General features: G+C 45.7%; 2 protein-coding genes across 2 annotated transcripts in view; one reads left to right on the top strand and one right to left on the bottom strand.

Moving 5' to 3' along the window:
• Nucleotides 1–1252: 1252 nt before the first annotated feature.
• On the top strand, nt 1253–5358 carry LOC131878789 (peptide-N(4)-(N-acetyl-beta-glucosaminyl)asparagine amidase-like; the record flags this gene model as incomplete). Its single annotated transcript, XM_059224911.1, is given in 9 exon segments — nt 1253–1584; nt 1902–2268; nt 2334–2415; nt 2477–2586; nt 2652–2995; nt 3139–3612; nt 3722–4059; nt 4125–4283; nt 5081–5358. Coding segments are annotated over 9 exon segments (2361 nt in total). The 3' UTR covers nt 5260–5358.
• A 128-nt stretch (nt 5359–5486) lies between these two features.
• LOC131878786 (protein AF-9-like) overlaps nt 5487–11380 on the bottom strand; it is a 14425-nt gene continuing 8531 nt past the window's right edge. Inside the window, exons 2-7 of the mRNA XM_059224908.1 lie at nt 9379–9583; nt 9209–9315; nt 8858–9124; nt 8476–8772; nt 6837–8395; nt 5487–6531 (exon numbers count right to left, since the gene is read on the bottom strand). Coding sequence (XP_059080891.1) covers nt 5940–6531; nt 6837–8395; nt 8476–8772; nt 8858–9124; nt 9209–9315; nt 9379–9583 — 3027 coding nt within the window. The 3' untranslated portion in view covers nt 5487–5939. The remainder of the gene's footprint in view (nt 6532–6836; nt 8396–8475; nt 8773–8857; nt 9125–9208; nt 9316–9378; nt 9584–11380) is intronic.

Below are 11380 nucleotides of genomic sequence, written 5' to 3'. Positions count from 1 at the left end.
TTTGTCATCAATTTCCTTCATTAGACTTGGCCTATTGATGGTACATATTTCTAGAATGTATGTTTCCTAAACTTACCTTAACCTTATCTCATGAACTAAAACTTATGACACAACTAAGCCCTGCCCACCAATGACAAATCATTTTACATCACAGAAAGGACAAGCGATTGATAAACAACTACCATAATCAGGGATATTCTTAGAATAGAGGGCGTCCAACGAAAAATTTCGCAGTGGATTCTACCTTACGCTAGAATCCTATATCCCGATAGGCTATTTCACCTTAAGCTCGTGTCCCTAGAGGAGCGACGACTTCGAATGGATCTGGTGTGCGCTTTTAAAATCGCCCGGAATTTGCTGGATATATCCGACTTAACTACAGAAGAGTGTTACCGTATAGAGACAACAAATGTGATCTCAAGTGTACAAACACGAAGCAGAACCAATGAACATATAAAACATCAATTAATACGCTCAAAAGTACGAGAGGGGGCTTTTTTTGTTCGTATTGTGAAATTGTGGAATTTCTTGCCGTCCTCTTTTCTTCCTGTCCTGTAGTCAAGCTTTGTTTCAGCGTGGACTTCTAGACGTCATTTTACTGCCGCTCTGCAAATGTGCTATCCCTCCTCAACGAAAAACATTTTTACACAAACTCCATGTGTGATCGAATCTTTTGGCGAATGACTCCTATCATCTCCTACCTCTCTACCTTTAATGCTATTTAGTTTTTTAACCTTTGGCTTCAACATTTCATTTTTAACACCATTACTCTTCTACCATCATCTCTTGGTGCCTTGAGTGGTTTCACAATAAACAATAAACTAAATCGAAGCAATTTCACACACATGTGCCATGAATTGTCCCTGAGCCCTGCACAATTGTGTCCCCACAACTGGACGAGACAGAGGGTGCTGATCAGCGCGCTGAAAACCATCTTGACGCCGCCATGCATCTCATAAAGGCCTTTGGAATCAGCCCCAAACTCTTAGACTTGAACCTGTTCATATTAAACACATTTTTGACACCAAGCATATCAACTTATTTGTACCCTAGGCCAAGCCCGCCCTCGACCGGCATAACCTGAATTCCTCAACCCTGAATCACCCTGAGTGACAGCTGAAACGGGTCGTGATTGGCCCACGTCCACGGTCAATAACACAACAGTGCTGCCACGTCAGAGCACAACGGCCGATCGCCGAACTAGCCTCATTCTGGTGATTGGGTGTCAAGCTCACCCACCCCTTGGGCTCAGTTCCGGACCGAACCCGTGTGCAGCATGGATTACTTGGCGGGTCAGAGTCTGTTGACAGCGGATGGTCGGCTTTTAGCCGCCCGTTCCCGACTGGCGCCGCATCCGGTGTGGGCCTTGTACTTCTCGGCCCATTGGTGTCCGCCTTGTCGGGTCTTCACGCCCATGCTCCAGCGGGCCTATCAGAACTACTTGCGGGAGTGGTCGGGCCCGGGAGTGGCCCCGGTTGAGGTGGTGTTCGTGTCGTCGGATCGGTCTCAAGCTCAGCAATTGGAGTACATGCGGGAAGCCCATGGGGATTGGCCGGCCGTACCCGCCGGATCCGGATTGGCACAGTAAGTCGTGGGCGCTCAATGACCTCATGCCCTGGAATCGAAGGGATTTGCCATTGGGATGGATTTGACCCCAAGATGATGACCATGGCATTCATCATCAGTTTGAGTGGAGTTTTATATATATATATATATATATACAGAGAGAGATAGCTATTAAGGCAATATGGATTTTGTGGCGTAGCATTATCATGTCGCATATCCTGCTAATCCTAGGTTGAGTTCATTCAAATCCAGGTTGGCTCAGTTCAGAGGGTCATGTATTATAATAGGCCAGTTCGTAGGGCATTGGGTTCACTTTTCACGTTCTCCTTCCTCAGGTCATTAGGCTCAATATTTGGCGTGCGTGGGATTCCGGCCCTAGTGGTGATTAATGCCTCGGATGGTTCCGTGATCACTCAAGATGGTCGACAAGATGTTTCCAGTTTGGGTCCCCAAGCCTTTCGCCAATGGGCGGCCATGGCCACTCCTGAGATCGATACCTCCATCGTAAACATGTTGAATGAGAACTCGGACCCAGTCAAACGAGACGCCGGAGAGATCCTCTTGAAACTCATCGGGAACGTTCTCCGTGAACCCAACAACATCAAGTTCAGGTCCATCAAGTTGTCCAATCCCAAAATCGAGTCCAAACTTTTGACGGCAGCCGGTGCTTTTGAAATACTTTTCTCTTTGGGTTTTGAAGAGGTAAGAGAAGACATTATTCTGTTATTGAGTGAGGATGGAATCTTTAAGAGCTGTGTTCGTTACAGGGAGATGATTCGCTAATCCTGCCCTTGGGGGCGTCTTCTCACGTACTTCAAACCTTTCAAACTGCAATTCAGAGAGTATTGGGTAAATCGTGACGCGGTTCGGCTGCCTGATGCTTGACTGATTCATTAATCAACGATTTCAGGAGGCTCCCAGAACGGATCACCTGCCACACCCGTGTCAGCGCCAACGACCACCCCATCGTCATCCTCAAGTTCTGTGGCGCCCAATCCAGAAAAGTCGTTTCAGCATTTAGTAAGTCGTTTTCAAGGTTTTCAAATACTTGAAGAATTTTTTTTGAAACGGTTTTCTTTACACAGAAAAAGGAGCTCGAATTCTTCCAAAAGTTGGAAGCAGAAAAGAGCCACGTGCTCAAGTACGAGGATCCCAATGCCCAAGATCTGGCTCGACAAGTTATTCCTGTGGGAAAATTGGAAGACCTCGCTCGTGCCAAATTTGATCAAGTGAAGGCCCAAGATCCTAATGTCCAGGATCCACTTTTGAATGACTTGGTCTTGTTGGAGTTGATGAATTGGTTCAAAACCGACTTCTTTACTTGGATGGATGCTCCAAAATGTGATTCATGTGGGGGGAAAACTGACCATGCCGGATATCGTGTTCCTACCCAAGTAGAACAAATCGATGGGGCAGGCAGAGTTGAAGGGTAATTTAACTGTTTTTTTGCATGAATACATCACTAGCCGATGAACTGAAATGAACCTGAATAACTCAATCAGATTAGTGTTTCGTGTTTAAACAATTTCGTTGCTACATATCCTCTTCTCACCCTACATATTTCGCCCTCAGATACAATTGTTCCATTTGCCAAAAGGAGATTCGTTTTCCTCGATATCATGGGAAACCCGAGAAGCTTCTCACCACCCGACAAGGTCGTTGTGGGGAATGGGCCAATTGCTTCGCCTTGATGTGCCGTGCCCTCGGGTTCGATACCCGCCACGTCTTGGATTGGACTGATCACGTTTGGGTAGAGGTCTTCTCTCAGGCAGAGAACCGATGGCTTCACGTGGATCCTTGTGAAAATGTTTGTGATCAGCCCCTGATTTACGAAATTGGATGGGGCAAGAAACTCTCTTACGTGATAGCCGCTTCCAAAGACGAAATCCAGGACGTCAGTTACCGATATTCTTGCGATCATGAGGCGCTCAAATCGCGTCGAATGGAAGTTCGAGAAAATTGGCTCACTCAGACGCTCTTGAAATTGACCAAGGATTGCCAGAAAGACTTGGACCCAGAGAGAGTGAAGCTTCTCACGGAGAGAAGGTTCGTTTCATTCCAATGTTCAGACGGATAAAAAGAAGGCTTGGAGACTGTTACAATCTGAAAGTCCCCGATGAGTCGGACAAATGATGAATTCAACTTCTCGTTCCAGGTTGATAGAGTTAGTTCAGTTGATGAGTCCCATTGACAAATCGAAGATCGATCCTAGTAAGCTGTCCGGACGTCAATCGGGTTCGGCCGCTTGGCGATTGGCTCGGGGAGAAATGGGTTTGGGATTGGAGAGCTTCACACCAAACGTTTGGAAGCTGACTGATCATGAAGTGGAGAGCAAGACCTTCCATTTGAAATACAATGTAGTCCATGATCAATACCGGCGAGTCTCCAATAACGACGAAGTCATTTCTGGATGGGACAAGGGCGTTCTCGAGGCCGAAAATGTATTGCGCAAACTGGAAGCGGATTGGAAGCAATGCTATTTGGCACGAAGAGGTAAAATGAGAGCACGGAAGCCATTGTTTAAACTCAGTTACCATCTGGAATGTTTTTATTCCTAGAGGGTGCCCCAAAGTCCTCAATCAAATGGGAATTGGACTTGGAGAATACGAGGCTGTCTGTCCAATCCGTGGAACTCCATATTGAGAGCAGTATATTTGGAAATGGTAGAGTTCTCTGGCAATTATGTGGCGGAAACACGTGTCTGTTACCGTCCTCGGGTAAGATTCAGATTGAAGATTAAGGATTTTTTTTTTGTTACCTTGAAATTTAAGGCTGGGAAAGTATTCACAAAAGGCACAAAGCAGTTATGTCTTTCTTTTTATTCATATATAATAGAAAGAATTCCGCGCTTTTATTCCTTCATTTGATTTATTCATTTACTAACCCATCTCAACTCTCAACACCTCATTGTGTCTCACAAAATTTGCTGTTGCAACGTCACATAAATCCTATCCCGACAATAATAGTTGGACAATCGTCCAACTAACTTGAAATCCTAGTAACGAAGTTACGTAGTGTCAAAGGCCATTTTGAAGAGGAGAGTGTATCGTGACTTAGGCTATTCAATTTGAAGACTAAAAGAAAGGTTAAAAGCGAAGCCGAAGAATGGGAAATTAGCGAATAAAAGCTCATTCAGTGTATGCACTATTAATTGGTCCCTGATCCCCCCTGACGCATCTTTTCGAGCTTTATAGACTTTCTGTGCGCCTACCCATATCAGAGATACGCACATAAGAATTTCCTTTTTTCGTGTTTTAAGCACCGTTTAGATTGACAAGCTGAAATGAGCATAGTAAGTACTTCAAAGGTCAGAGTAGGAGCTATGAATTTGCTGGTTAGTCATTGATTTCCCGATTGGCCTTCGGTTTTGTCTTTAAGGGTTTACACTTGTGTTTCAAGGCTTGCCCTAGAGTAGGGTTAATCAAACATCAAGATTTTTGGCGTCCAACAGATCCTGTTGACAAGAGCAAGTCATTTACTACATTCGCTAAAGTATATTTTTCTTGCTTGACAGGTACCACGCTGAAAAGCGAAGCCTTAAGTGGTTCCAAGAAAGTTTCAATCACCGCTCATTTGTCTGGCGGAGAAGGCGAGAATGCGTGGCAGTCCACCCAATTGTTCCGAACTCCGTCTGAGGGCGAGGCCAAAGAAGAGTGCAAGTTCCGATTCTTGGTCAAACTCAAGGATGATTAAGAAGGCCTGCTTTTAGGAATGATCTAAAGGGATTTTATGAATTTTGTTATTTTTTATACGTTTATTTAGCGATCACAATAGAGAACGAGATCAAGCATAGACTGGACCGGGCACTGATCATGATCGACTCCTTTTTGGCGATGAATTCGATCGTGGCCAAGAGAGTTGGAAGTATTTGATAAAGTTGGTTGTTGTTGTTGTGTGGTTGGTAGGTATTTAGGTTGGCATGTGAGAATATCACAGGTTTTGATTGATTTCACTGGATGCTCATACGTAGTAAGTAATTCATTGAGATAGACATACATACTCATACATAACAAGAAAAGATGGAATTGGCGGAAAGGAGGGTGACGAGAGCACGATTGATATGAGCTTGAAAATTGTACTTTCAAAATGGATCCAGGCTTGATGGTTGTGCACAGGGAGAGGTTAGTGGGCGTGTGAGTTATTGATGCAAGCCATCGCGTGGAATGACCCGAAGAGTTCTGACAAACGTGGATTCAATGGGCCGCCTGCCTCTTCCGCTTCTTGCTCTTCTTTCGCTTCTTTTTCTTCGCTTTATTCTCCACACTTTGATACTTATGACGATTTGTGGCATTCGTATCCTTCTGATTATCTTGATCATTACCATCATTATTGCCGCCGTCCTCTTCCAAGACAGAGCTTGGCATGAGTTTGGGTCATACTTGGATGTCCAGACACCGCTGGATCTTCTCCACCGTTTGTCGATCCAGAAGGCACAGATCGAAATTGAAGGACTTGGATTTGGCGGAGAAACAACCTGTTTGTTGGATGAGCGAGATCACGGCCGCCAGATTGTCGTTGGATTGGGGATTCGAGATCCGATCTTGAATGGTCTGTAGCAAATGGATGTACTCGGGTGTGAATTGCGACACCTCCGGGTAGTCCTGATGCTCATTTTGAACGGGACTCTCGCGGGCGAGGTTATCTTCTTCGCCCGTGTCAGACTTGGTCTTGTCGAGCTTGGCCCGTTTGCCTTTGGAGCGTGAGTCGTTGTCGGAATTGGGGCCTTCCAAATGGGTCGAATCCTTGTCTTCCTCGAAGAGATCGTTGCTGGTTCGCTTCCGATTGCTGGTTTGGTTCATAATGCTGTTGGGCGACTTGACAACGTCCTTCTTGTCGGGTTCGTCATCGTCATCATCGTCATGCATCACAGACGAGGACGTACTTCCGAGGGGACTGATGAGATTGACGTCAAGCTTGTCATCGAGGGCCACACCATTCACGGGCGGAGGCGAAGCGGGCACATATCTGGAAATTAATGGCGTACGCACTCATTAGAGCTGGGAAAATAGCGATACAAAAGAAATCATATGCATACATAAAAGTGCCCGTCAGTTAACACATTCATGCCAATGAAATTACGTGAAGTGAAAAGAAACTGCAAGTAACATTCAGGAACCAAAAAATTCCATGGATTAGACTAGACCTATACATATCCTCATCAACTTAGCTCGCTTTTTCGAGGGCAAATCATTACCTCAAAACGAAATCGTTCACAAAAAATGATCAATGAACTTGGAAGTAGATCACATCGTGCACAAAGCAATTCTTACCGAATAGGTGATGTGGATCGGGAAGAGACGGGCGAGCTAGAGGAGGAGGAGAGAGGAGACGGGACTGGGGACTTGGCCGTGACAGTAGGCGTGGCTTTAGCCTGGCTCTCGCTCCCTGGTTGTTGTCCACTCATGGCACTTCCTGAACGATGCCCATTACTATTGACCACCGGGCTTGGGGATCGGCTCCTCGATGACACGGACACCGAACGAGGCGAGGACGAATGAGATCTGGAGCTGAGAGCCGGACTTGGAGGACGTTGAGATTTCGGAACCGGTGAAAGACCACTTTGAGGAGCCTTCCCGAGGGCAACGGCTGCGGCTGAGCGTTTGGGGAGTGGGGACTTCTTATTGGAAAGGGGTGGGGAAGGCGAGGCGTATGGTGACGAGACATGTCCACCTTCAGAAGGAATGGGCGAGGGCGAGGATGAGCTCTCGTGGCGAATGGGGGCAGGTACTGGGGGCGGGGCAGGAGGCGGAGACTCCACGACTTTGCTGGTGGAGGAGGAGGCTGGACTGGACTCGGCCTTGGCTGGTTGGGGAGGCTCATTCTTCTTTTTCTTGGAACTTTTCTTTTTGCTGTCCCGATGGTCTTTGTCCTTTTCGCGTTTCTTTTTCTTCTCTTTTTTCTTCTTTTTCTCTTTCTTTGATTTTTTAGAAGACCCTTTGCTGGTGGATGCCGTGGACTCTTCCGCTTCCTCCTCCTCGCTATCGGACCCGGCCTTGACGCTTTTTTCATCTTTGGCCTTGGCCTTGAGGATCCCAGCCATGGTGGCGAAACCTTTGGTCTTCTCCTTTTTGGCCGCTTTGGCCTCCAAGTCGCGTTTCCTCTTGGCAGCTTCCGCCGCGGCGGCTGCAACAGCCGCTGTAGCATCTGCGGCAGCCTTTTGTTCCTTTTCGATTCGATCCTGCTCTTCCATTTCCTTTTCTTTTTCCTTTCTCTTTCTCTCCTTCTCCTTACGGAGCAGCTTTTCCTTCTCTTTCTTTTCCTGTTCTTCGCGTTCCTTTCGTTCCTTTTCCTCTCGAGCCAGCCGCTCACGTTCCTCCTTCTCTTTGCGCTCCTTTTCTTCCTTTTCCTTCTTCAGCGCTGCGGCCGCCGCCGCCGCAGCCAAAGCTTTGGCCTCGGCTTCAGCCTTCAGCCGCTGTTCCTCCTTTTCCTTCTCGACTCGTTCCTTCTCTTCACGTTCCAGTTTTTCCTTGGCCTTGGCCTTTTCCTTCTCTTTTCTGGCTTCGCGTTCTTTTTCTTTCTTCTTTCGTTCCTCTCGGGACTTTGAACTTTTCGACGAACCTGACGAGGACGAAGACTTTCCTTTGGAAGATCCCTCGGAATGCTTGGGCGTAGATTTTGAAGCATCGCTAACGGTGGGTGGAGCTGACGAGGATGTCGACGAGGATGAGGGTTTGTCGGACGATTTGCTGGCAACGTTGTCCTTACTCGAGCTTTTGGAGGATGACGACGATGATTCCTTTTTGCTCTTGGAAGATGAGGATTCGGCTTTTTGAATGGGCTCACCAAAGAGATCCTTGAATGTCTCATTGATCTTAGGCTTTGATGATTCCTAAAGGAGAATTAAGCAGCATTTCATGAGTAAAAAAACCGAGCCTCCTCAGATCTCATCATCAAATAACTATGACATACCTTCGTAGTGGAAGCCGGTTTGGAGGCACTCGTGGGAGCGTGGAATTTGGCATCCTCTCCCTTGGCACTTGTCTTGGCGTCTTTTGCATGGCTGGTGGATGAGGTCACTGAGGCAGGATGGGGCGAGGACTTGTCCTTGCCCTCACGATGACTTCGGGACTTTGGGTCTCGCTCTGACTTGGATCGCTCCTTGCCTCGCTCTTTGTCCTTGGAGCGATCTTTGGAGCGATCACGATCCTTCTTATGACTTGACGATGACGAGGAACCCGATTTGGAATGACTACTGGACTTTGGATCCTAGTCAAGAGAAAACATTCGTTTACATCTTCAACCCTTGTAGAACATGGTATATTTAGCATTTTTCTCGCTCCTAGAAACCCACCGATTTGCTCTTGGTGCTGGAACTGTGATGCCCACTGGACGCTTCCTTCGACGCGGATCGATGTGATGATGAAGACGAGCTCGTGATCGGGAACGAGCCTCCCTTGAGACACGACTCGATGCCTTTGATGAAACTTCGACTCGTGTGATTGATCGTCAGACGCTCTAACTTGACGTTGCGCGTGTCACGCTTTGTAATCTTACGATCCGGATCGTGGCTCAGCTCTGAGATGGCTGGCGCCAAGAACAGGTCGTACTGAATGGTCACCTATGAAGAAGAAGGGCATTGATAGAACTCATCCTCATACAACTTACTGGCTAACCATTCAATCGACCAATCGATCACACTCACCTTCTTAGCACTATCCGCATCAGAAAGGCCCTTGAAGTAAACATCCACAAAGATTTCGAACCCGGCGTAGCCTTTCTCTTTCACTCGGAAAGGGTTCTTGGTCAGCACTGAAACCAATGTCATGTCAAATCAAAGCCTGATCAATGTCATTCTAGTGGCTTCAAACTCACCTCGTTGAGGCTTGGGAAACGTGTGGTGCAAGTTGACAATCACTTTCTCCACGTAGTCCATGGTCTGGCCCTGTTTGGGTCGGATGAAGAACTCCCAATCATGGGTGGCCTCGCCCAGATCCGGCAAGTAGTTGCTGGAATTCCAAATATGATCTCGAACGCGACACGAGTGGCCCAATTCGAGGTCGACCACAGCCGTGGGCATCTGGAATAGAGGCCATGAAAACATGAAGATTCTCAATGTTGAGGGCCGACCTTTGAAGAATTGTCTACTGAGTACCCTAGCAAGGGCCCTGCTTGAGTCGGTCAAATAGATAAGCCGGGTATTAGATAAATAGATCGACAGAGCACTACAATGAGTGGGAACATTTAACTCAACTAATATTCTAAGGCCAGCAATGGCGCAATTCAATCGATTGTCGTGGGTTGAATTGAGGCACTTTTTGGACTCACGGAAAGTAACGTTGATTTCTCATGACTCATGACAAATGCAACCGAGAAGTCATTTTTCTGCTTGGAAGTTATTTTTGTGCTGCTTGTGTCTTACAACAGTGCAAGATATTTGCAACAAAATGCCGATGCCTTTCATCGAATGCAAAAATCGCATAGATCCATGAGTTGCATAGTAAAGATAAACTCTTCAGTACATTTGATTACCAGCTCATATCTAACGTTGCATAATACACAATGGATAAAACAATTCATTTCCAAATTTCATTCCATGGATCCTAAAATGTAGCCTTCTATGTAATGGGACGTAGGATATGAACCGAGTTCAGCTAATTATTGGAGCCTTAAAGAAGAACGACCACAACAAGGAGCTCGGTCTTTTAAAGCTTCCAGATCATGGCAAAGACCATGGGGCGATCTGTTACAACATCATATCGAACTGTAGTGTCGTCCTATCGTAGCATCAAATTTGAGCATTCTCCAGGGCGTTCTATTTGGGAAAAAACTGCTTTTGGACAAAATCCATCTTCTGTGGAGAACCTTTGAGGGGAAGGTAAAAGAGGAGGCGAAGGAATTCTGGTCGCACCTTGAGAATACGCTCTAAAAGATGGGGTGGGGCTACAAATTTTGGGTAGGAGAGAGTTTAAAGGAATTGAAGGTGAAGAGTGAGGGGAACAAGGAGAAGGAAAGAGGGATAGAGAGAAGAAATGTCCTTTGAGAGACTCAACAAGGGGGTTGGTTGAGTGTCTCTTTCTTGTAGTTCCCCTTAGATGGGCCTTTGTACATCTAATATTAAGGCATGCCTTATGCCTCAATGATTTCACGTACATGAACGGGTGAAAATGACCCTTTTCATTGAACTTGAAAAGACCAAATCAAATGAAGAGTATCTGTACTTTTTATCACTTTTGCCAATGCTTGTCTGGTTCTTCCCACAATAATGTAGGCTGGCCTGCTAACCGGTGAGCTAGGCTCGTGCAAAATTGATGCTAAAAATGCTAGTGTGATTTCAAAAGTGCTAGAATGATGCTTCTTTTTTAAGAAAACAATTTCTTCATGGTAGTCATAAAGGATATCGGTTTCAAAATTCAATCATATTTGGCACTCTTTGACATGAGGTAAAAATCAGGAGCACAAATATTTTATGAAAACAATCACATTAAAAATTGATGGCACAGTTGTGCATGTGATATTCTCACTCAAAGGTCCAACTGATTTAGAACTCTAAGACTTTGAAGAGGAGAATGAAAAGTGAAAAAAGTTTTACTTGAGCAAAATATGTATTTTTAAGTATTTGATCCAGGTTTATTACACGCAATCAAGAAGAGTTTTTAGTATTTTTTTTACAGACTTCCATACCGCTACCGGGATTGGAATACCAGCAGTTCAAGACGAGAAGATTATTCATTTTACTTGACTTTTATTTATATACATTATTTGATCGACCAACGAATTAGAATTGGCTGATCTGGCTAATCCTTGAATATGAGGTTGATCCGGAATTTTAGTCAAAAACTTATCCAAGTCTGACTTAAATCCTGCTATTGGATCA

The sequence above is a fragment of the Tigriopus californicus genome, chromosome 4 (assembly GCF_007210705.1).
Source record: "Tigriopus californicus strain San Diego chromosome 4, Tcal_SD_v2.1, whole genome shotgun sequence".
Lineage (NCBI taxonomy): Eukaryota > Metazoa > Arthropoda > Copepoda > Harpacticoida > Harpacticidae > Tigriopus > Tigriopus californicus.
The sequence above is the reverse complement of the archived record's forward strand: the minus strand, read 5'-3'. Positions and strand labels throughout refer to the sequence as shown.